The sequence below is a fragment of the Scyliorhinus canicula genome, chromosome 2 (genome assembly GCF_902713615.1).
Source record: "Scyliorhinus canicula chromosome 2, sScyCan1.1, whole genome shotgun sequence".
Classification (NCBI taxonomy): domain Eukaryota; kingdom Metazoa; phylum Chordata; class Chondrichthyes; order Carcharhiniformes; family Scyliorhinidae; genus Scyliorhinus; species Scyliorhinus canicula.
The window spans coordinates 115,405,121-115,431,802 of record NC_052147.1 but is presented as its reverse complement, the minus strand read 5'-3'; the positions used below and the strand labels follow the sequence as shown (position 1 = coordinate 115,431,802).

Here is a 26,682-nt window from a genome sequence, read left to right as displayed (position 1 = left end):
CTTTGTTCTTGCTTTTAGGATGAGATGTTAAGATGGCGGGTCTCAGTACCATGATCAAATGACCTGGCCTTTTTGGCAGGTGGCCTTGTGGTAGTTTTACCCCTGAGTGGTTGCTGGGTGGGTTCCCTGGTGCTGTGGTGAGGGGGTTGGTTTGAAGGGGGGGGGGGGGGGTGCCCTGTCAGCACATCCCTCTCCCTTGCTGGGCTGTTCCCCCTTTCCCAGTTGGGATCTGTTGACATCCTTCTTGGCATGTGCCTTATGGCTGCTCTGGTACCCGCTGAGGGGATGTATTGTTGTTCATTACTTCCCTTGGACATGAGGCCCGACGGGCAGGGTTGGTAGTTAGGGCTGATTATTCCTACTCTTTAATCTTTTCTTAATTTTCTATAGGAGACCCGGGATTTGAGGTCTTGTGTCCGATACCTGAGAATTCCTTGGATGCGAGTTGCTCGGCCCTCATTGTCTTCTTGCTATGTGATGGTTGTCTGCTCTGCCCTGGGCCTGGAAGGGAATCTGATTACGTTGTGAGTGTCAGTGTAATTCCCACAAAGCTCTGGGGTTCTCGGGGTTTTTTAATCCTCTCTTTTTTTCCATTTTAATACTGTGGGTACGATGAGTTCCTATGTTATTGACTGTATTCTGCTTCGTGCAGACGGATCTTGTATCCGTGGAGGAACACGTTGGGGATTTTCTCTCCACCTCATCCGGTCGTATTTGTTCCTATGTTGACAATGACTTTTGTTTTGTGCTATACCTGTTTTGCATTGATACCTGTAGCTTTTTTTCTCCTTTTGCTTTGTTTTGATGTGATCACTGTGAAAACTTGAAAACATCAATAAAAATGCATTAAAAAAATAAACTCTCTTCATGTTCTTTTTTAAAATATTTTTTATTCTCCTTTTTCACATTTTCTCCCAAATTTACACCCAACAATAAACAATAATCAGTAACGGATGTAATGTCAATCCCCATATCTATAAAAACGACCCCATCCTCCCACCAAACCTCAGGCATTAGCCCGCATGTTAACATAAACAAATGACAAAAAGGAATTGGGAATCACCCATAGTCACCATTAACACATACAGTCCCTCTCCCCCCAATCTCCTCCCCTAATATTCGATGTGATCCAATACTAGAAAGTGCATAATGAATAACGCCCACGAATTGTAGAACCCCTCCATCCTTCCCCTCAGTTCAAATTTGTCCTTTTCAAGCACCAGAAATTCCAGCAGGTCACCCCGCCACGCCTGGGCACAGGGTGGAGAGGTTGATCTCCACCCTAACAGGATCCACCTTTGGGCGATCAATGAGGCGAAGGCTACAACATCTGTCTCTGCGCCAGTTTCCAATGCCGGCTGGTACGACACCCCGAATATGGCCACCCGAGGGCTCGGGTCCAGTTTCACGTGCACCACTTTAGAGATTACCCTAAACACCTCCTTCCAATTATCCTCCAGCTTTGGACAGGACCATAACATATGAACGTGGTTTGCGGGCCCCCCACCTTCCCCCCCACAGCGTTCGCACACATCTTCTACCCCCTCAAAGAGCTGGCTCATCCTCGTCCTTGTAAGGTGCGCTCTATACACCCCTTCAGCTGTATCAGCCCCAAACTTGCACACGAGGTGGAGGCGTTCACCTTCGGGAGCACCTCACACCAGAATCCCGCCTTCATACCCTCTCCCAACTCTTCCTCCCACTTTGCCTTGATCCCTTCTAGCGGTGCCTTCTCCTCCTCCAATATAGCCCTGTAAACCGCCGATACTACCCCCTTCTCCAGTCCCCCTGTCGTCAGCACCTCCTCCAGCAATGTGGAAGCCGGCTCTACTGGGAAGCTCTGTATCTCCTTTCTGGCAAAGTCTCGAACCTGCATGTATCTAAATATTTCCCCCCTGCTTTAGCCCATACTTTGCTCCCAGCTCCTTCAATCCCTCAAAACAACCCCCAAGAAACAAATCTTTTAGTGTCCTAATTCCTTTCTCCACCCATCTCCAAAAATTTCCATCCCATTTTTCTGGCTCAAATCTATGGTTCCCCCGAATCGGCATTTCCCTTGACCCTGCCCCCAACCCGAAGTGCTGTCGAAACTGCCTCCAAATTCTCAACAAAGCTATTACTACCGGACTCCCTGAGTATCTCCCCGGGGCCGTCGGGAGCGGCGCTGTCGCTAGCACCTTCAATCCCGACCCCCTACCCAAACTCTCCTCCATTCTGACCCTTTGGGGTCAACCCCTCTGACCCAGCTCCGTACCGTCTCCACATTCACCGCCCAGTAGTAATACATCAGGTTCGGAAGACCCAAACCCCCTGCCTGCCTTCCTCTCTGCAGTAGCACCTTTTTAATTCTGGCCACCTTCCCTCTCCATATGAACGAGGTAATCACCCCTTCAATCTCTCTAAAAAATGCCTTTGGCAGGAAAGTCGGCAGGCATTGAAAAATAAACAGGAATCACAGCAGCACATTCATTTTAACCGCCTGTACCCGACCCGCCAGTGACAGAGGGAAACTCTCTTCTTGTTCAAATCAATGATCAGTTTATGAGCTTTTTTTGAGTCAGGATCTTTAGATTTGGGAAAAAGAAACTAGTTGTTCGGGACATGTTCCAAAAATGGGGACCAATGCTAGCATCAAACAATCCATGCTCACAAATGGCAGAGGCCAGCAGCAGCGTGGGGCTCCAGCTCTGCTCTCTACCAAAAAGGTAGCTTAAATAAAGGAAAGCATCTCCTCTGTTCCAGTTTAAGTTTCCCCCCTTACTTTCAGCAGCTATCTTCACAGCCACCTTGAGTGAAAATGCCAATTCTCTGCCAGATTGTGATTAAAATTTTGTGCTACAGACTTGCAGACACAGGACATCGGATGGAAGAAGCCAAGTAGTAATTTTAAGTGAAGCATTACTACCAGTAGAGACAATCTCCATTCTATTATTCTGGTGTAATTGAACTCCCAAAGGTGAAGGAACACTGAACAAAACTAGCCCCAAGGTGATGTACCAAAATACTCAATGGTGGGACATTCATGCAGGGATGATGGAATAAGAAAGTAAATGCGTTTTAAGGCAAGAATGATTTCTTCTGCAGTATAAGAATGAAAATGCATACCATTTATCTGGACACATAAAGCAAGCATGTTGTGTTTAAATGCATTCGTTGCTGTTAAAAACTGAGTGGAACTGAATAATATTCACTTTCAACAAACGTCACATTTCAGAAACACGTAGTTTTCTCCTGGTTTGAACTCAGAACTAGACCTAAATTGCAAATATTTTATGAGGCTGTTACCTGGATTAAAATAATGTTTAATAACTTTGTAGAATACCACATTTTAAAATACAGAGGAGAAATCGGATTTCTAGCTGAAACCTCCGGCATCTTGCCTGTGCTAAATACAGCAGTGGGTATTAGTTGAACGAAACCAGGAATTATAAGCATCAACTGGGCACCCTGACACAGCTTGCCCATTTTCTCTGGATGCATTCTGACTAGCTTTGGCACTCAGCAGACCTCAGGTAGGCCATTAGTGGCAAAGGAAAGATGAGCAAGCTGCAACCTGCAGTTTATTTATGAAGCCAGAAGGAATTACCCTGCTTCTTTTGGTTCCACAGAAATATAGCTTTTTACAATGTTTGGTGAGCATTTCTTGAATAGCAGCAGTCTCTTTAACACATGCCACCTTCCTGAATTTCGCTTTGGGATCCTACAGTAGTTTCTGTCTGATTTAGAGAATCGTGATTTGATTCCCACTGCACATTAGGAATGCTGCACTGTTGGAGATAACACCTTTTTGATTAGATGTTAAATTGAGGCCCTTGATATACTCCAGATAGGTGAAGGATAAATCCAAAGCCAGTCTTTACGTGGGATATATTTATTCACATAACAGTTGTATATCTGCTGACTCTACTCTACTCGTGTGTCAGTAGGTTTCTCTTTATATGTGCTCAAGTAAAAGTAAAGTCGCCATAGTCCCAGATGGCTACAGGCTGCTTTCCCCTTTGAGGGGGAGAACTGACTGGTGGTGATTTAATCCAACGATCACCATACCTCAGGCGAGGGGCAAGGTTGAGAAGGCGGAGCCTTAATGAACAACCTCAGTCGGTATTGGGAATTGAACCTGCGCTGTTGGCCTCGCTCTGGATCACAAACCAGCTGTCCAACAAACTGAACTAAACTGGCTCCCATGTGCTCAAGTAACCTCCCAGCTGTATGTTCTTAACTTCAATTAACAGCCATGTTTGTTCTCTCAGACAGATACAAAATATCCCTTGGCGTTATTTCAAAAGACGAACAAGGTAGTTCGCCCCAATGACTTGTTCTTTATTTAACCCCACCGAACATCCTGAAAATAGATTATCTGGTCATTAGTAAATGACTGCTTGTGGATCCAGCTCATTTATGGGTCACCTCTGAAAAGCGGCAATTTTATTTCGAGTCGCCGGATGAATCAATGGACTTTGTGAAAAGCAAAGGTCTCGATAGAGACTGAGGTGACTGATCTTTGCTGTAGGGATTCTGCTAAAATTGTTCTTACTTTTGCACTACCTGAGAAATGCCTTTTGTAACATTTTTTTGGGCTGTTGCTAAGTTTTGTGAGTTAACTTTATACTAGTGGGGGAAGGATGGGTGAATCTATTTTTGTTTTTTCTTTGGATGTGTTTGGGTGAAAATGTGCCTTTTGAATAGGTATGTCCGAGCAGGAGGAGGGGGAGGGGGAGGGAACAATAGGAGGTACGATGTCTGGCGCCATGGGGGGGGGGGGGGAAATCACCAAGCCAGCTGGGCGGGTTGGCTCACGGAAGCGCAGTGGGGGGTGAGCAGATGTTTTGTTTGTTGAAGGGGGTTGCATTTATTGTGCTGTTAGCTGTTAATGGGGGGGGGGGGGGGGATTGCTCTGCTGACAGGGGAGGGACTGTTGCTTCCCGATAAATGGGAGGTCGGGGACGGAGGCTACCTGTGGGCGGGACGGAGGGAGCGCGGGGCTCGAGCTGGAGGTGGCCTTGGAATACGGATGGTTGATCGGCAGGGGGGCGGGGGGGATGGGGGTGAGAAGCCTCCCGACGAGGCTGATCACGTGGGACATCAGAGGGCTGAATGGGCCGATTGAGAGAACTCGCATGTTCGCACATGTGAGGGGATTGAAGACGGACATGGTAATGCTACAGGAGACACGTCTGAGGATAATTGATCAGACCAGACTGAGGAAGGGATGGGTCAGGCAGGTATTTAACTCGGGGCTGGACTCTAAGACTAGAGGGGTCGCGATCCTGATTAATAAGCGAGTGTTATTTGAGGCGGGGAGAATAGTTGTGTATATGGCGGGTAGATATATCATGGTTAGCGGGAAGCTGTTAGGGTTGCCGGTGGTGCTTGTGAATGTCTACGCACCAAACTGGGATGATGTGGAGTTTGTAAGACTGATGTTAGGGAAGATCCTGGACCTAGATTGACACAAGCTGATCATGGGGGGGGACTTCAATATGGTCATTGACCCAAGGCTGGACCAGTCGAGTTCAAGGACAGGCAGTGTGCTGGCAATGGCGGAGGAACTAAAGGGGTTCATGGAGCAGATGGGGCAAACCCATGGAGATTTGGATGGCCAAGAGCGAAGGAGTTCTCCTTCTTCTCACATGTACGTGAAGTATACTCCCAGATCAAATTTTCTATTTTTGACAAGGCTTTACTGGCGGGGGTGGTTGACCCCGGGTATTCAGCGATTGCTGTGTCGGACCATGGCCCACATTGGGTGGACCTACAGGTGAGCAAGGAGGGTTATTCAGCGCCCGCAATGGAGATTGGATGTGGGACTGTTAGCGGACGAGGGGATGTGCGGGCGGGTGAGGGAATCCATCCAGAACTACCTGGAGATTAACAATACGGGAGAGGTATCAGAAGCAATGGTTTGGGACGCACTGAAGGCAGTGGTCAGAGGGGAGCTGATTTCGATTCAGGCCCATAGGGAGAAGGAAGAGAGGGCAGAGGCGGATAGGTTGGTCGGGGAAATACTTCAGGTAGACAGGAGGTATCTGGAGGCCCCGGAGATAGATTACTGAAGGAACGAAGGAGGCTACAGGTGGAATTTGGCTTGTTATATATGGGGAAGGTGGTGGAGCAGTTGAGGAAGGCGAGGGGGGGGGGGGGTGGGGGGGCGATATACGAGTATGTAGAGAAGGCTAGTAGAATGCTGGCACTCCAGCTCAGGAAAAGGGAGGCAGCTAGGGACATAGGGAGAGTGAAGGACAGAGGAGGGAACACAATCTTGGATCCAGCAGGGGTTAATGGGGTGTTAAAGGAGTTCTACAGCAGGCTACACGAGTCGGAACCCCCAGAGGGAGAGAAAGGAATGAAGCAATTTCTGGGAGTGCTGGTGTTCCCAAGGTGGACGAAGGATTGGTAGAAGGGCTGAGAGCCCCGATAGGGATTGAAGAAAGAGCAGATGGACTGGAGGCCATGCAGTCAGGCAAGGCCCAGGGACCAGATGGTTACCCAGTGGAGTTTTATAAAAAGATGCTGGACCCACTGTTTGGTGAGGACGTTTAACGAGGCAAGCGTTCGCAAGTGTTCTTCCCCCGACAATGTCAAAGGCCTCAATCTCACTGATCCTGAAGCGGGAGAAGGACCCTGAGCTATGCGGGTCTTACAGGCCGATCTCCCTGTTGGATGTTGATGTCAAACTGTTAGCGAAAATCTTGTCCTCAAGGATAGAAGATTTGAGGGAGTTAGAGGAGAAGTTTGATTTGGTGGGAGGGAATGGGTTTAGGTATCTGCAGATTCGGGACTTTTTGCGAAGGCAGGTTCCAACCTTCCCGCCCCTACCACCACGGGAGATACAAGATAGAGTAATTTCTAGAGTATGGGTGGGAGAGGGGAAGGTCTCAGATATTGATAAAGAACTCATGGAGTCAGAGGAAATGCAGATAGAGGAGCTAAAGCACAAATGGGAGGATGAGTTAGGGGCAGGTCTCTGGGCGGACATGTTAAGCAGGGTCAACACATCCACATGATGCGCCAGGCTCAGCCTGATGCAATTTAAGGTCGTTCACTGGGCACACATGATGGTGGCCCGGATGAACAAGTTTTTTGGGATAGAAGACAGGTGTGCAAGGTGTGTGGGAGGGCCAGAGAACCATGTCCACATATTTTGGGCATGTCCAAAGCTTAGGGGATTCTGGCAGGGGTTTGCAGACGTCATGTCCACGGTGCTAAAAACAAGGAGGGCACCGAGTCCAGAGGTGGCGATTTTCGGAGTGTCAGGGGATCCGGGAGTCCAAGGGGCGAGAGAGGCTGACATCTTGGCCTTTGCCTCCCTGGTAGCCCGGAGACGAATACTGTTTGCATGGAGGGACTCAAAGCCCCCGAAATTAGAACCTGGGTCAACGACATGGCTGGCTTTCTCAGCCTTGAGAAAATCAAGTTCGCCTTGAGAGGGTCAATGCTGGTGTTCGTCCGGAGGTGGCAGCCGTTTGTCGACTTCTTCAGAGAAAATTAACTGTCAGCAGGGGCGGGGTTAGTCTAGATTACTGTTCGAGGAAGGTGGGACCTGTGAGGGAGGTAGAGGGTCTTTGCACTATGTTTATAATTGTTTGTATATAGTTTACTGCTACTGTTATAAAATTACAAATGCCTTAATAAAATATTTTACAAATAAAAGACAGCTTGTGGGATCTTCCTGTGCACAAAATTGGTTGCTCTGCTTTAAGAAGGTAAGAAATAGGAGCTGGCATAGGACATTTGGCCCTCCAAGCCTTCTCCGCCATTCAATAAGATCACGGTTGATCTTCTACCTTAACTCGACTTTCCTGCACTATCCTTGGGTGCACAAAAATCTATCAATCTTTGTCTTGAATATACTCAACTACTGAGCATTCATGGTTCTATGTGGCAGATAATTCCAATGGTTCACAATCCTTTGAGAAAAATACATTTATCGTTATCTCAGTAATAAATGGCCATCCCCTTATTCGGAGACTGAAACTCCGGGTTCTTGATTCCCCCCTTCAGGGGAAACATTTTCTCAGCATTTACCCTGTCATGGCCCTGAAGATCTCCTCTCATTCTTCCAAAATCAGGGAATTGACCTAGTCGACTCAATCTTTTCACAGAGCACAATGACCCCATCCTACAAACCAGTCTTTACGGGTGGCACGGTAGCACAGTGGGTGGCACTGTTGCTTCACAGCGCCAGGGACCCAGGTTCGATTTCCAGCTTGGGTCATTGTCCGTGAGGAGTCTGCACGTTCTCCCTGTGTCTGCGTGGGTTTCCTCCGGGTGCTCTGGTTTCCTCCCACAGTCCAAAGATGTGCAGGTTAGGTGGATTGGTCACGCTAAAAAAATTGCCCTGTAGTTTCCAAAAGTTAGGTGGGGTTGCTGGGTTACAGGGATAGGGTGGAGGTGTGGGCTTAGGTAGGGTGCTCTTTCAGGGGTCGGCGTCGACCCGATGGGCCGAATGGCCTCCTTGTGCACTGTAAATTCTATGAGTCTCTATGATTCTAGTGAACCTGTTTTGCACTCCCTCAAGGCCAAGTATGTCCCTCTTTAAGCAAGGAGATCAAAACAGCACACAGTACAAGAAGTGTGGCCTAACAAATACCTGATATAGTTGCAATAAGACAGCTTTACTTTTGTACTTTAATCCCTTTGTAACAATAGTTTAAATTCCATTTGTTTTCCTTAATGCTAGCAGGACCATCATGCTAACTTTCTGTGATTCATGTACAAGGTCAACTGGGTCTTTCTGAATGCAAACATCTCTCACCATTCAAGAAATATTCAGCTTTTTTTTCCCTACTAAAGTGGATAATTCCACATTTTGCCACCTTGTATTTCAACTGCCATGTTCTTGCAGGGCAAACATCCCCCCAACCAACAGCCTCTTTGCATTCTCCACAGTGCTTACTTTGCCATCTAACTTTGTCTCATTTGTAAACTTGGATACATTATGCTCAGTCTCCTCACTATCTACATTACAATAGAAACTACACTTCAAAAAGCACTTCACTGCTTGAAAAGCGTATAATGTGATTCCCGACATCATTAAAGGTGCTGTATAAACGCAAGTCTGTCTTCTTTTATTTGCACCTCAATTTGGATGTGCTAGGAGTCTGACCCCTATTTCTAGTGGTTGTGCTAAAAAGGTGCCGGTTCCAAAATGAGGAATGGGGAACCTCCAGGGTAGATCAAAAGTAGGAAGTTGTCACTTTCGGGTTGCCAACTGTGATTAAATGCATTCCTGGAGGTTTCATCACACGACTTACCCCCACACTCCAACCATTAGTTGGCCAACACATCCATCCTTGTGAAGCACGGCTTTCCTATGCCAGCTGGAACGCAACAAGACTCATTATCCAATTGGATGATGCTTGACTATCAACCAAAGAGCTTTTTTTCAATTTTCAATATTTTTATTTCTGGTGAAAAGTAAAGCTCAAAGAAAATGAAGGAAAAAATATCCGCTTTTTTAATATCCCGATGATTTTTCTCAAGGGCTGCACACAGCAGTGTCCTGGAGATTGATCTTCAATTCCTGCAGGCTCCAGGCCTGTCCTGGGGGATTGGCAGCCCTCTTCTCACTTGAAATTCACCAATTAACTTTCAGACAAAAAATGGTTAAAACAACACTGAATTTCCTTTCTTCCTCAAAATTTCATTCTCTCTGCTAGGTTAAAGAAAATCGTCTCGCAATTGTGTAGCATTTGTGCAGTTCCTTTCCTCACCTCAGGATCTCCTAAAGCACGTCACAGTCAATTAGCTGCTTCTGACGTATAGTCACTGTTGTACTGAAGGAAAACGCAGTAGCCAAAGCAAGGTCCCATAAAATGGAATATAATGATCAGGCATGCTGCTTGCAGGGGGAGATGTTGGGCAGGGAATCAGATCAACTCTCATGTCCTTCTTTGAATAGTCCTATGAGATTTCAGACATCCAACTGACAGTGAAGCAGGATCATAGAATTTACAGTGCAGAAGGAGGCCATTCGGCCTATCAAGTCTGCACCGGTCCTTGGGAAGAGCACCCTACCTAATCCCACACCACCACCCTATCCCCATAACCCAGTAACCCCACCCAACCTTTTTGGACACTAAGGGGCAAATTAAACATTTAATGGCAACACTTACCCAACAATTATATGTATTTAAGATTCTAATTGAAGGAGTTTATTTTTTGCTTGAATATTTTGTGACAATGTTACAAATGTAAATGAATATATCTAGTGTCAATAATTGTGTCATCGGCAAAACATGACTTGTTGCTTCAGTTCTTCCAACTATTTCAGTTCTATTCTTTCAAAATAACTTTATATATTTGCTCTGTCAATAAAAACAGGCACAGAGACCTATACTTACATCACAGATTATGCTCTAAGAGTTTTGACTCAGTGGAATGGGAGAATAGTTAAAGTGCCTACTTCTGAAGTATTCATCCTGTAATGAGTTGTACACAAGAGAAAAAACTGCATTTTCCCCCTGATTCAGAGGACATTGTAAACACTGCATCTCCTGCCAATGCAAGGTGGATGTATAAGATGGCTGCTAATACCAGACTGTGCGACACACTGATCTTCTTATACGTAGCAATCCAATGACATCACTCCTGGGGTAAAACACTAAAACTGCACATGTGCGGCATTGGCAACAAACGCAGCCTATTACAAAAGTCCTGGTCTTAAACAAGAATTGAGCACCAATGTGTTTAGCATAATTATGTATTTCTCCCGATATATGACTGTATGCCTCCAAGTGCTTAACTGATTCCATTTGCTTCATGATGGTTTCGCTCTGTTGTGAAATATTTTTCCTTCCTTTGCTTGCTGCTAAACTGAAGTTCAAATCCTCCAAAGGATCACCATCGCAGTGTGAGACCTCCAATAATCAAAAGAAGCCTCAAGGGAATGGTCAAACGGGAGCTGCAATCATTCTGTTAATTAGAATTGTACACATTTGCGGTGGAACTTTCAACAAGAATGTTGAAAGCAATAGCAATCCACTTTATTCAGCAGCATAATCCATTCATCAATAAACTTGCCGTTTGGAAAGTAGCTCTCAGACTTAGAAATTATGTGAACACTTTTAATTATTTGCAACAGCGTGCTAAAACAATTACATTTTTAATAGTTGAGGGTGTTAACAACTTTGTTAAATGTTGTGCAGTGCATATTATGATGTGCTACTTCTGTTGCGCTGGAAGTTTCAAATGAAGCACAAGGTTCAAATGCAAATTAAAATTCATGAAAATGCCCTGAAAAATGGATTAGGCCACGTGGCTCACTGCGGCATAATGTTGGCAAAATGGCGGAAATCAATTTGGTGCTGAAATTGTTAAAACTTTGCATGACAGCAACATATACATACGCATGCAATCTTTCCCACTCCCTCATTCTCTGGAAGGCTTGCTGCTCTCTGACTGACAACATGCACCACAGATGGATATGACAGATAATTGTAATTGTGAGCCAATCTTCCAAAGTGACCCACAATATTTCTTTCCAGGAAGGAAGGAAAAATCCCTGCGGGGAGGGTTGCTTCTCCACAAATCCAAGAACTGGTTTTACAGAAACACTGCCTGAACTAGAGGTTTGATTTTTAGTCGAGACACAAGTGCAAGATTAAAAAAAAAAGTGAAAATACCTTTAAATGTGAAAAAAGTCTTCCTAATCTGTCAACACAGAAGCTACAGTTCCTGCTACTGGCTCTGCCACATTGCCCCTGCCTCAGCTCAGCTGAAACATTTATTGCCTCTAGACTTATTATTCGAATGCACTGCTGGCTGGCCACAGGCCCTTCATAAACTTGACGTCAGCTAAAATATTGCTGCGCGTGTCCTAACTCGCACCTTCTGGTTCATCCTTGTGCTTGTTGACCTACAGTGGCTTTTGTTGGAGTAGTGTCAGGCAATGACTATCTCCAGCGAGGGAAAATCGAACCATTGCCTCATGATATTCAATGGCATCACCATCACTTTCAATATCTATTGAAGAAACTGAACTATACTAGCCACATTAAAAACTGTGGCTACCTGAGCAAATCAAAGTCCAGGAATCCTGTGGCGAGTAACTCACCTCCTGACTTCCCAAATCCTGTCCACTATCTACAGGGAACAAGTCAGGAATGTGATCATAGAATTTACAGTGCAGAAGGAGGCCATTCGGCCCATCGAGTCTGCACCGGCTCCTGGAAAGAGCACCCCACCCAAGGTTAACACCTCCATCCTATCCCCATAACCCAGTAACCCCACCCAACACTAAGGGAAATTTTGGACACTAAGGGCAATTTATCATGTCCAATCAACCTAACTTGCACATCTTTGGACTGTGGGAGGAAACCGGAGCACTCGGAGGAAACCCACGCACACACGGGGAGGATGTGCAGACTCCGCACAGACATTGACCCAAGCCAGAATCGAACCTGGGACCCTGGAGCTGTGAAGCGATTGTGCTATCCACAACGATGGAATAAACTCTGCTTGCCTGGGATGAGTGCATCTCCAAAAACACTATGACACCATCCAAGATAAAGCAGCCCACTTGATTGCTACCCCTTCTACAAACATTTGATCCTTCCACCACCAATGAACAGTGGCAGCCGTGTGTAGCATCTACAAGATGCACTGCAGGAACTCACCAAGGTTCCTTCTAAACCCACGACCACTACCGCCTTGAAGGCCAACAGCAGCAGACACGTGGGGACAGAACCACCTGGAGGTTCCCCTCCAAATCACTCACCATTCTGACTTGGAAATATATTGCTGTTCCTTCACTGTTGCTGGGTCAAAATCCTGAAACTCCCGCCCTAACAGCACTTCAGGGACCTACACCAGGGACTGCCACAGTTCAAGAAGGCAGCTCACCACCACCTTCTCAAGGGTAATTATGAGTGGGTAATAAATACTGGCTTAACAGCAACGCCCACATCCTGTAAATGAATATGTGATCATTTTAAAATTCTCAACCTTGTTTCCAAATCCTTCTATGACCTCACCCCTCTCAATCTTTGTACTCTCCTCCAACTGCATAACCCTCTAAGATTTCTGCTCTTAACTAATCCTGACCGCCCCGATTTTAACCGCACCACCGTTGTTGGTCATGCCTTTAGTTACCTCGACCCCAAGCTCTGGAATTCCCTCTCTTCACCTCTCCACCATGCATTTCTCCGTTAACTCCTTAAACCCATTTCTGTGACCAACCGTTTGGTCAGCTGACCTAATATCTCCTTTTGTGGCTCAGTTCTTACTTTGTTTTATAATATTCCTGTGAAGTGCCATGTTATTGCATTAAAGATGCTATATAAATATAAATTGTTGTTACGGTGCTTCATGCCCTTGCAAGTACTGAAGGAATTTTTGATGCTCACAGTTTAGAAACATGTGGAAGTGAAAAATACCCTTGACTAAATTTTACAAGGTCGGTTGAGCCTTTGTCCTTTGTGGAAGTCTGCTAATTAGACATCAATGGAGAGGGTGAGGATATGCTTTCTTTGGATTTTTAAGAATTGTTTTTGGTAGCTTTGGCTGAAGAGCTTCCAATTTTGAGTTGGTTTTTCATTTAAAGGAAAGAATAATCATTCTTCCTCTGCCTCTCTTATACACCCACTCTTTTGGACCTCACTTCCACATGAGTCCTTCTCCGCTGCCTGTTCCATCAATGCTTCAACGGTTTTAAACGGGTTCCTCCTAATGAGGTGTGCTGTATTTTAAACACCGCTTTGCTGTGTGGTCATCTGACCTTTTGGGGCTCTGGAATCTATTGGGCAGCACGGTAGCACAAGTGGCTAACACTGTGGCTCCAGGGTCACAGGTTCGATTCCCGGCTGGGTCACTATCTGTGCGGAGTCTGCACGTTCTCCCCGTGTCTGCGTGGGTTTCCTCCGGGTGCTCCGGTTTCCTCCCACAGTCCAAAGACTTGGAGGTTAGGTGGATTGGCCATGCTAAATTGCCCTTAGTGTCCAAAGGGGCTGGTTTAGCTCACTGGGCTAAATCGCTGGCTTTTAAAGCAGACCAAACAGGCCAGCAGCACGGTTCGATTCCCGTACCAGCCTCCCCGGACAGGCGCCGGAATGTGGCGACTAGGGGCTTTTCACAGCAACTTCATTGAAGCCTACTCGTGACAATAAGCGATTTTCATTTTCATTTCATTTCATATGGGCAGGAGGGGTATTTGGGTTGCGGGGATAGGGTGGAAGCGAGGGCTTAATTAGGTCGGTGCAGACTCGATGAGCCGAATGGCCTCCTTCTGCACTGTATGTTCTATGTTCAGTTGCAAAGGTTGGAAAGTTGCATCATTAGGTCAAAACCCCAAGATATGCATATTGCTTATTTATGACTGAATGGGAAATTTTATATGCTGTCACCATTGCCTCATACTTGCCAAGCACAGAGAAAGCAACACCGTTCAGAATGCAGCAACAAAATGGGCTCTATAACGCATATGCCTGGTTTGGTCTCATAGGTTAGCTAATTTATTATCAGCATTTTTCAAGTCCAATTGCTGATTTTCTTTTTTTGACCTTTCCCTCTGCGGAACTGAAATAAGTGAGGTAACTCTGGCTGATGTGGGGATGTTTCATTCCTTATTCAAGCCCATCTGTCAGATCTATTACTGCTTTATTCAATCAAGGATGTCAGTCTGCAGTCTCTCATAAAAATTCTACCAATACAAAGGTATCTTGAACATCTTGAGTCAACTTTACTTCTCCTTATTTACCGATGTAAATTCACAATTGTTGCCCCAAAACAGAAATGCATTGAAAAGAAACACCAACTGCTACGCTCTCGCTCCTTCAGAAGTCACTTTCTCTGATCTCTTTCCAACCTGTCCCTGGAAGTGGTCCAGGAGTTCAGCAGCAGGGACATAGTGCCATGCTCCTAGACTCAGTCCAGGAAGCACTTTAATATACTAATTAGGTCAGGAACAGTGAGTGCAGTTGCACATTCATCTTGCTGTCTGCATCATTCTCCCTTCACTCCGCACATTTACTGCGTTTCAATTAGACTTCCAAGATCTAGGGGGGGAAAAAAGTTGATGTCCAATTTCGTATTTTAATCTTTTTAGCTCGTCTTCCCTGGTTTTTGTATCTTTGGCGATAACAGCTTGCCTGAATCAATTTTTTTGAACTCATTTTATAACCTCAATAATGATACATCAAAGTTTCTGTTTAATACAGAACCTACCCTCATAATTCCAATTCCTGATGTCTATAATTGTTTTGCTTTATATTATCCTAAAGGCAATGATATCCTTTTTGGGGTGAGATGGCAATCACCACTGTAAACTTGGATGAGTTTTCAGCAGCACATATCTGGAATAACTCTTTGGACCACAGAATCCAGACAGTGCAGAAGGAGGCCATTCGGCCCATCGAGTCTGCACTGACCCTATCTGTCCCCACCCAATTCCAATTGGCCAGAATGCCCATGTTTTACAGTTCAGGATGCACTTCTGACCTAACCTAACCTTTGACCACTAAGGGGCAATTTAGCATGGCCAATCCACCTAACCTGCACATTTTTGGACTATGGGAGGAAACCAGATCACTCGGAGGAGACGCACGCAGACACGGGGAGAATGTGAAAACTCCACACAGTTGCCCAAGGCCAGAATTGAACCCAGGTCCCTAGCGCTGTGAGGCACTGTGCCACCATGCCGCCTCTGAGTTGGTACATTTATTTTTAAGTTGTCAGCTAACCACACAGCACTCACCTGCCAATACTGACTCAGTGTGCAGTTTTCATATTACAGTCAAAAAACCTTGGCAGTGGCGTCAAAATAGCACACTTATTTTAGGATTTATTTTTCACATTGTCAGTAATTTCCAGAATACTTAATGATTCATTATAACGTGCCAGAAATAGCGGGCATCTTTTCACTCAATTACAAGACCTTTTTATTCAGTTCAATGAAAAATAATCTGCAGCTCATTTCAAATGAAAGGAAAACAACTAATTACTTGGCTTGACTTTAAAACTCATTTCTACACTGGAAAATTACACTCAGAGAAAAAAACACTTTATTTAGATTTTGAAAAAAGACTCTGCAATAAAATGTTATTTTCCCTTCTCAGTGGCATTCATCTCCTGACTGAACAGTTGTGTGGGCATTCTCTATGCCTCTGCCAAGTCTTCTCACTTGGGAATCGCTAACTCAAAGTGAATGTATTCCTGACCCACCATTATCGTCTGAGATGCTGGCCCAACACATCCATCTGCATGGTGCACCACCAATTGGAAAGCTAAAAGATTCTTCATTGCCCAATTGGGCGATGCCTGACGGCTAATCAAACAGATGTCTCTTCCATCTCTAGTTTTACTTAAACCAATAAAAAGAAAACAAAAAAAAACCCATCCTCTTATGACTTTCTCTTCCTGGAAACTGCAGGACAATTTTAGATGATTGTTAACCTGTGCAAAACTCCCTTCTCCCATCCTCTTGGCACCTCCACAAATGGTATGGTTGACATTACATAACACTTGAAGCACAATTCCAGATATGTGGACTTGTGTCCTTCATTTCTATGGTACACTATGCCAACACAGCTTGAACTTCTGCTCTATTAAGGTACGCACCTAGCTTTAACTGAGAAACTAGAATATTAGAATATCTGTTCTCTTTGTACTGTCTCTCTCTTTGCTGGTCCATTCTTTCCTCTACTTGCTCTCTTTTCCTGTCTCCCATTGTCCTCTCTCTCTACCTCCCCCTCTCTCTCCCTCTTCTGTTTCACAACAGAGGCCTCGGGGTTGGTGGGAGAGGGAGGTCTGGAGGAAACCAACTTCAGAAAGGGACTACTGATGGAGGTGCCCCCTCGCCACTTCCCACCCAAGATGTAACGGTCTTTTTCAGGTCTCCCCCACGGAGGTTCAATCCTAGCACAGGCCCGAGGGCAGCACGGTAGCATAGTGGTTAGCACAGTTGCATCACAGCTTCAGGGTCCCAGGCTCGATTCCCGGCTTGGGTCACTGTCTGCACGTTCTCCCCGTGACTACGTGGGTTTCCTCCGGGTGCCAAGGTTTCCTCCCACAGTCCAAAGATGTGGAGGTTAGGTGGATTGGCCATGCTAAATTGACATTAGTGTCCAAAAGGTGGGGTGGGGTTACTGGGTTACGGGAATAGGGTGGAGGTGTGGCCTTGGTTAGGATGCTCTGTCCAAGGGCCGGTGCAGACTCAATGGGTCGAATGGCCTCCTTCTGCACTGTAAATTCTATGATTCTAACAATTGAGGCTGGGCAGGAAATGGAGGCAATTAGGGCAAGGGCGGGCTTTCTGTCTAAGGTCTTGCCCACTCCAGCATGAAATCACTGAGGTCAGGCAGGCAATAATAAGGAGGACATCCTGTCTCTTCAATTTCACCCCCCACCTCACTTAACAGCCTGATGGTGAGGGAGGGTAAATTTCTGGCTGATGTCTTGGACACCACTGCTCAGAAACCAATCTCCTCTCCTGTACAGAATGAGAAGTGCATCCTGAACTGTAAAACATGGGCATTCTGGCCAATTGAGACACAATTATGGCAGTGAGTTAGAGGCCCTGCAATTGGCAATTTTAAAATAACCACAATTTAGACTTAAAACCATCTTTGAGATGAAACCTTGTCCTAAACTATGCAGTAATTAGGATGTTTGCAACACACATATTTGTCTCTGGAAAACAATCAAATTGGAATCCTCAAATGAGCGATTAGTGATGCTGCTCTCTTTGGGATTTGCAATTATCATCTGACCCAGTTTAGTGGAGCAAAGTGCTCTGGATGTTGTAAGTATAAAATAAAAACACAAAATGCTGGAAATTTTCAACAGGTCTGGTAACATTTGTGGGGGGAGATAGAGAGAGAGAGTGTTAACATTTTGGGTTGATCACCTTTTGTCGGAATTGGCAGTTCTAATGAAGGGTCATCGACCTGAAATGTTAACTATGAGCTGGATTTTAGGGGTGTGTGTACATGTGTGTACTGCTTACGCAGCCCCCTCCCCACCCTCAGAAGAAAAGCTGGTCCTGAACAGACCGCCTTTGAAAAAGCCTGTCCTGGAGGGATAACAGAATGAGGGCAGCGTAACAAGCTGAGGGTCAGACGCCTACACTTCAGTGGGCAGGAAGATCCACCCTCCAAAGATGTCAGCCAATCTGATTGGCAGGCAGCTCCTAGCTGGAGCTCAGTAGTGGGAGTTCTGGGACAATAAGCGTCTCCATGAATCATAGAATCCCAACAGTGGAGAAGGAGGTCATTCGGCCCATAAGTCTGCACCGACCCTCTGAAAGAGCAACCTATCTAGGCCCATATCCCTCGCCCAATTCTCACCCAACCTTTTGGTCACTAAAGGGCAATTTAGCATGGTCAAACCACCTAACCTGCAGACCTTTGGACTGTGGGAGGAAACCAGAGCACCCAGAGGAAACCCACACAGACACGGGCAGACTCCACACAGACAGTTATCCAAGGCCGGAATTGAACCTGGGTCCCTGGCGCTGTGAGGCAGCAGTGCTAACCACTGTGCCACCGTGTCTCCCCAATGAAGTAGAGTGATGGCGACCGAGGTAAGTCCCAGGGTTTTAAAGTGGGAAGGGATTGGTTACCCTAGGAATGGTAGCTGGGTGCGGGGGGAGGGGCATGTTTCAGAGGTGGGGTGATGAGGAACAAAGTGGAGGGCAGGTGACATTTTGGCAGAGTGTCCCAGATGCACACAGGACCCCCCCCCCCCCCCCCAATTGAAGTGGCCTCCCCTTCCTTCCCACCTTTTGAAAAAAGCAGTATTGAATATGTTTTGTGTACTCTGGCCCGCCTGCCACTGCTCAGCATTTTATGGCAGTGTAAACAGATTGAGACCCTTAGCTGCCACTGAATTGGGCAGTTAAGGGCCTCAGTAGGCCTACGGGTGAGTGGCCTAATGAGCACCTTACCAACCCCCCCCTATATTATGGGGAACGGGTCAGGAGTAGGCAAGAAGATGTTTAGCTAGCAGCTCGACATATTTGATGTGACCCCCGCTGAAAACATGGGGGGGGGGGCGGCGGACGAGGGAGAGACCAGATCCACCCTCTGTCTCTCTCTACCAGAACTGAGTATTTTCAGCACTTTGTTTTTATTTGGTCCAGTTTAAGCTTCGTTCACTGAAGGCCAGCTCACTCCACTAGATCTGATTATGTGCAAGTAAAGAGATCATGAAGCAAAAGAGGAACAAATAAGCTCGAGGCATTGGCAATGTCAGCTGCAAGCTGCTTCAATATTTGAGTCAGTTCCTCCCGAACTGTCTAGAAGGATCACACCATGGCAGCTTTACTATAAGTAATGTTTATACCAGCAACTTTACCTCAGAGCTGCAATAAAACCAAATGTACAATCCGCATCATTGGCTTCAACACTTATACAATGACGTGACTGATGGGGATTTGTTGAAACAGTAACTATAATTATAGAGAAACCTCTCCACAAGTATGATCTAAAGATTGAATTAACCGTACCACATTTTTGAAGAATTGCAACTCGCAAATATTGCCGCTATTAAGAACTATCCAGGCATATAAGTACTTTTCATAAGCTCTTTTGTTACATTGAGTCACATGTGAGAGTTTGAATTCCTCTTGCATCTGTGTTCCAGGAAAGACATTTCATGTTCGCATCATGACCGCAGTTTCTATTTGTAACTAGATGAAGGGTGGCAGATTTAATAAAATGCTACTGAGAGCTCCTGTGAGTCCAGATTAATGTTGGTGCATTCTGCCTGCAGAATTGTGCCACCTGAATTAATCTTTCTTCACTGTAACTAAAAATACAAGAATGGCACAATTGATTCAGGCGATGTTTCAACTTAGATTTGTGAGCAGAGTAGCTCATTACTGACACGATAGCAAATTGAAAGTCAAAACATGTAAATAAAAACTAACAAAATTGTTATTTTGTGAAACTAAGAGAGAAGATGGTGGTATTTTTATTGCCAAGGGTGAATAATTTAGAAAACTGACTCGATGAATCAACTGCAAGTCTCACTCTGCATATCTGTGTCACAGGTTTGAGTGCATGCACAGAATTCACTTGCAGTTAGATGTTTCTGTGGCAATTATCCAGCCAACTGAATCAACTTCAGTGACATATATTATCTTTTAAAAAGGACAGTCAATGGCACGGTATCGTGCCTCTCAACTTTTTTCGGTGGTGCACATTTATACAAGAGAGCTAAAGATGGCTAATTGTGATCATACTTGACGAAGTTTACAAATGTGTGCAAGCCTCCCTCAAGTAACCAATATCAGCTTCTGGATCTACAGAGGTAGAATTAGGGATTGGGAGAACAGAGAAAGGAAACATTTGTGCCGAGCGGTTTGACAAGTAAAAAACAATTGCGTAACCCAAAACTCGGTCAGAATCTCTTATCTACAGTCAAAGTTGTGAACCAATATTCTCAATGCAGTTTAAGTGAAGAAACTATTCTTCGATGGTGCTTAATTTTTTTTTCTGTCACTCATCCCTCCTCTCACAAAAGTGAAACATGTAATACGAGAAAACAAGGAGCTGAGCACTGAAAAGTCACAACTTTCCTTATGGAACATGAATTTGATTCCAGCATCTGTACTGAATGTCCAAACGAAAAAGCCCCAAAGTGCACAACGGAGGCAGAGACCTCAGAGACAATGGTATGTTAGCCAAACACAGAGCAGAAATAAATGCAAACTCTCTGCTTTCAAAATGGGTCTTTGACTCCAGCCAGAATACTTGACTGTAAAGAAGTGAATATAGTTTAGAACCAAAGCAAGAAATGAGGATACAAAAACAGAGTTCAAATAGGCAAACACAGCAAACTCTCCTCCCTCAAGACTTGAATTGAGCAACATCAGGCCCGATTGCTTCATGCTAATTTTCCCATCCTCGTCCCCTCATTAATGATTCCAGATACTGCAGATTTGAACTCCATGGGGTTCTTGGTCACATACTTCAGTCAGATTATTTTTCAGCTCTAGCAAGGCTAGAGTTTTTGAGTTATTTTTGTAATTTATTTCCTGGCATATTGCAATTTTATCAAGTTGTAAGATAACTAGCTGCAATACCTGAGCACACAGCACCTGTGACGGAATAAACACCGTATAATTAGTTCAAAACTTGATTTAGTGGAATCCAGGAGAATTGATTTACCAGAATTGTGTCATTAATTTGTATATCAAGCTGGGTAATATTAAAAATACAGCTAAGTGCAAATTAAATCAGTTAAAAAAAAAGATTGTCACTGCTGTCCACCAGAACTGCTTTCTGGTGACTTACCGATATTTATTATAAAAGTAAAGAGCATTCTCAAGTATCAAGTATTAAGCTTCCCTTAATTAAAAACATATACAGTTGACTTTCTGCTCCCTTACGAGAGTACTGAATTCAGAAAAATCAGATTTAGTCACTATTAAATTACTCATTTCAATTTAGTTGCAAAGCATTGTATTCCTGCTTTTGAAGCAATCCTCAACAATTGTTTTGTTCAAAGATGAATTGATCAATCCTCAATTATACAATGAAATGTAAAGTCTCTACAAGGTGCGATTGGAATGACTTACTTTTGGTGTGGGACAAGAAGCTGTGGACAGGCGTGATGTAGCTTGAGCTCGCGGTGACTCGGACGGAGTTGTGCTCAGCGATGCATTGTCCCGTGGAAGAACTTGAACACCACGAGAAATGATCGAGTCTGGGATCTGAAAGTATAACAAATGCTGAAGATAATAAATTACAACAAGTATTCACTTACTGATCAATTCATCTTCATATTTTATACACTAGAAAACTGAAACTTGGCTTTCATCTATTTTTGATGCACAACCTAAATCAAATGGTATTTCACTTAACTTTCATTTACAAATCCACAAGTGGCAAACTAAACCAAAACGATAATAACTGTGATAACTCTTAATTCATCATTCTCTGTTTTTTCAAATGCAATACTTGTTGTTACGCTCAAACTAAGTTGTCCAATTTTTAAACTGTCAAGTTGACAAGAATTAAAGCAATAAAAAACATTTATTTCTAAGCAATGGTTTATGTAACAATTCTATAACCCATCTACATGAATACCCATCATACTGGTAAATTCTAGTACTATATTACACATTGATTAAGTTTTTAGTCTCACTAACACGTTTAATACATGTTATCATTCTATAGCTGCAACATTGGAACATAAATGGACATCAACCTCAATCACTTTACACATAACATCAATCATATGTATTAATTAAACATCATATATGGTACCAAACATTTCATTTGCATAATTATACTTCTGGAAATTGATCACTTGCACTAATATGGCAGCAGCGATCACTTCTGCAAAGAATGGTTTCCCAAGCATTTTGTAGAGTGGCATACACCATTTTTTTGAATTGGAATTCACTGATTAAATACCTTTCATATCAATTAAAAAGGCAAAGTAAACAGTGCAAATTGTGATTTTAAAAAAAAAATTAGGTATCCATTAGAAGTTTGTTTGAAAAATTTACAAATGTCTGTGACGACGATCAATGCAATAATGATATAGATATTAAAAGAAAACTGTGATTAGTGGGGACTCACTAGATTTATCATCAGCAAGATTCAACAATGCAAAATAGCCTCTGATCTCTTCCAGATTGTCTAAGCATTATTTTGTTTACATTTCTATTTCTCTGAACTAAGTTGAAAAGGCGAGCCAATTTTTGGAAGAGGGTGCTGCCACCTTGTGTACTGGCTTCTGATGTAGTTATATTGTAGTTTTCAAAACAAGTTTGCTGCACATCTACAAAAACGACAAGTTTTTTGAGAACCAGCCAGTCAGGTTTTTGTCTCCTTCATAACTGTGAACCAAATTCTCGAAAGGAAATTTTAAAACAGAAATGAAAGGCAACTGAAGACCTACAACTGTCCTCGCGCAAAGTGCGCTCTGACACAGGTCGAAATCCTCTTCCTTCCTGCAGTTCTTATAAAAACAAACTTTTTTACATATCCACAGTCATTTTTAATTTGTATCCTGATACATTTATAACTATTAGAATTTGAAAGCAATATTGCACCTCACGTCTTCAAACAACGTTAATGTTAAGAGGGCCTGTCTGTAGCAACCACTGCCGCACTTATAAATTGCTTGCAGTCACTGGATGCCCTCATTGGGCTATTTCTGTTTTTCTACCATCTACCTCAATCTAGCTTAACATCACTAGCACTCGATATTTAATCCCGCAGGTTGCCCTAAAGGGAAGGCATTTAATTATTTAGTCAAGCAGTGAAAAAAGTGCACCTTTTATGTACAAGGACATTTTTATGTCGAGTGCTCAGTGACAAATGAGAAAGAAATTAGTGAATGAGTCACATGAAGTCAATGAGAACAATGAAAAAACAATCACAATTATGAAGATGCATAATTTGATGACAATTTAACAGGATGAACATGTTGAAAAGGATAACCTAAATGGCTAAAGTCTAATTAAAACAATAAAATCAGTGCAAGTGGTTCATTTCCTCACAGTAGCACAAGGTAGTGCCAGGTGTTTACTTTTAACGCCTCTTGCCGTCTCTTACCGGCTCTCCTGCACTGATGGCAGTATGAGAGTGATGACCAATGAGACCAGGGACAGGTTTACCACCTTTAGCCATGACAGGAGCGGGATTGTGTACAAGTTGGAAGCTCTGATGTACAACACAACTATCAGCACTATGACAGGAAAATACAGGCAACTGGAGAAAAACAAGCAAAAATGATTTGATGGGTAACAATGAAATAGGTAGGTTTGATTCTACATGTATGAATAGCCCTATTCAGTGGGCAGCTTCTTACCTTGGCTGCTATGGCTGCTGCAGTAATGTGCGAGGACGAACTCTCTTCAGTTGAAGCCACACCACTGTCTTTCTTCTCTTCCTCCTCATCTTCACACTGAACACCTTTGTCTTCCGTCTGTTTGTGTGGGCTGGTGGTAGGGGGAGGTGACAATGGTGGAGGAGGCGATGGGAGGTCCTCCAACTCATCGTGAACCTCTTTCACTTTCACAATTGCATCCCGCAACAAGTCAATGGCGTGAGGTAGGGCAGGTAGTATAAACTGGAAGCATTCCTGCACGTAATTTAAAAGTCAGTTTATAAAATCCTAAGAAAGATAAAGCTAGCAGTTAATATGTAGTTTTGCTAACAGCGTTTATTGTTCTGTGAATTCAATTTAAGAGATTAATAAATAAAAGAGAAACAACTCAAAATAAGACATCATAAGGCATGCAATAGCATTGGCTTATCAAATACAAAATATGTTCCTGTCCTATTTGCAATGTTGCAACCATAGGTGTTATTTCATGGGTTTGTTATTCACGGATGGTGTAACACTGCTAAGATAATGGTTGTGGTTTATTAAAGGATATTGCGATGGAATCCATGGTTTCAATGTTTGCAGTTTTTGAGAAAGATCCTATTTGCAAATCAAGGCCAACAAAGGGAAACTGGGAGAGGAAACCCATCCTCCCAGTTTCTAACAAAACGAAGACTGAAACTGAACGTGGAAACCAAAATTACTGGAGAGTCTGAAACTGGTTGAAATCACATAAAAGGAAAGAGAGCCATCAGAGCTCTGATGATGATCCCAGTGGTGCAGTACAGGCAGAAGAAGAGAGACAAGGTCTGAGACAGAAGCTGAAGAAAATATATAGTTGCTGCAGCTGTTTATATCACTTGAAGATAACTATGCCATCCAGACCTGTGTAAGCAGAGTTGTCGAGGCTCTGCAGGTGTGCGCAATTTGTGGAGAAGACCCTACCCATGGGTTGATTGTGCGCGGCTATCCAGTGGGGATCAGACTAAATCTGGAAAAGGAGGAGCTGGAATTTTTAATAAGGGAGACAGAATTTTTAATGACTTTGCAACTGGTAAATATGCTGAGTGCACTGCTGAGCCCATTTGTAGAATCTGTCGTCATTGTATATGCCACTCAGTGTGCAGTTTCTCATTTATAATTGACTGCAATTTGGCTGTTAACTCATCTTTAACTTATATAGATTCTAGGTTTTAAAGTATAAGTGGTTACCCAAGTTAGTATATAGTGTTTGCTTTTGTATGCCAAATAATGTTTTGTTTTAAACCATGGAATCTTGTGGCTTCATTCTTTAAGTAAATAACTGGGATTTCAGATTTTTCCTTTAAAAAAAATATTTGTCTCAATTAAGACCATAACAATATTCTACAAAACTATGGTTAATAAGGAAATCAGCTTTATAGTTTAAATTCCCCATGCATATCTTCTGGACCAAATAAACAATGGAAATATTTCTGACCTGAACAATGCGGAGCATTGAAAGTAAGGGTTTTGGGAGTAAAACAGATATGTAATGAAGCAGCTAACATTGTGGAGATACAATTGGGATATTGAAATACATATTGCATTTTACCTGGGAAGGGAGGTGATTAGAATGGAAAAAGAACAGGAGATGGGATAAGCGAGGATGATACAAAGTCAAATAACCATAGTCACATGATCACTTGGGCTCCTTGTTTGAAAAAGGATATAATTATGTTAGAAGCAGTTCAGAGAAGGTTCACAAAACTCTTTCCTGGGATTAAAGGCTGATCTTATGAAGAAAGGTTGAACAGGTTAGGCTTATGTCCATCGCAGCTTGGAATAATGAGAGATGTTCTTATTGAAACATGCAAGATCCTAAGGGGGCTTGTTCAGATGGATGGAGGATATTTCCTCTTGTGGGGAGGCTAGAATAAGGGGACAGAGTTTGAGAATAGTAGGTCTCCCTTTTAAGATGGAGGTGAGGAGAATTTTTTCTCTTAGCGAGTTGTTAGTCAGTGGAACTCCTTTCCCCAGATAACAGTGGAGGTTGCGTCATTGAATATATTCAAGGTTGAGTTAGACAGATTTTTGATTGATAAGGGAGTCAAGGGTTAAGGGGTAGACAGGAAAGTGGAGCTGAGGCCACAATCAGATCAGTCATGATCTTAATGAATGGTGGGGCAGGCGTGAAGAGCCTAATGGCCTACTCATGCTCTTAAGTCCTATGTATATACTATGTAAGTAGGCCACAATCTCCAGTGCAGAAACAAGAAGTAATGGTGACTCCTACCTGTGAACCTTTCTTGCTACCAGGCAGATTAATAATCAGAGTTTTGCCCCTTATTCCACATACAGGTCTGACAAAAAATAAAATAACAATATTTTATGTACAACATACAATGACATTACCTTGAAAAACACGTGCTATGCTTCATCAACCCACCCCCAAAATAAATTTGATTTCATCTTTATCACCTATTTGTGAAGTGACATGGGGCATTCTTAATGTTAAAGGAGTTATATAAATCTACCGTGTTGTTTTACCTAATGAAGACATTGAAGAAAGAAAGAGTTGCATTTATGTGGCACTTTTCACAGCCTCAGGACTTCTGAAAGCACTTCACAGTCAATGAAGTACTTTTGAAGTGTAGTCACTGTTGCAAGGTAGGAAACATGGCAGCTAATATGCACAGGGCAAATTTCCACAAATAGCAATGTGATAATAACAGATAATCTGTTTTAGTGGGGTTGGTAATACAAAGGAAGTAGAAAGCAAAATTCAGCTTTTTTTTTTACAGTAGTTATCTGACCTTTGTGAATTTTAAGGGTAACATGCCGTGTTGAAGACCCAATGCATTGCACCATTGAATAAGGTGACAGAGGCTCATCTGTAATTCTTCACATGAATGCAGCCACAACTGTGCTGTGGTTGGAAGG

The 26,682-nt window shown here is 43.6% G+C and overlaps 1 protein-coding gene across 22 annotated transcripts in view; it reads right to left on the bottom strand.

Annotated features, from left to right (window-relative positions):
- LOC119957355 (gephyrin) overlaps nt 1-26,682 on the bottom strand; it is a 671,364-nt gene that overhangs the window by 227,746 nt on the left and 416,936 nt on the right. For 15 of the 22 annotated variants that reach the window (XM_038785283.1, XM_038785274.1, XM_038785313.1 and 12 more), the window contains 4 exons: nt 26,036-26,102; nt 23,764-24,036; nt 23,508-23,663; nt 21,518-21,652 (listed from right to left, as the gene is read on the bottom strand). In XM_038785283.1, the coding sequence (XP_038641211.1) occupies nt 21,518-21,652; nt 23,508-23,663; nt 23,764-24,036; nt 26,036-26,102 (631 nt within the window). Of the gene's footprint in view, nt 1-21,517; nt 21,671-23,507; nt 23,664-23,763; nt 24,037-26,035; nt 26,103-26,682 lie in introns of all 22 variants that reach the window. The other 7 variants (XM_038785379.1, XM_038785408.1, XM_038785423.1 and 4 more) reach the window with 2 other exon arrangements.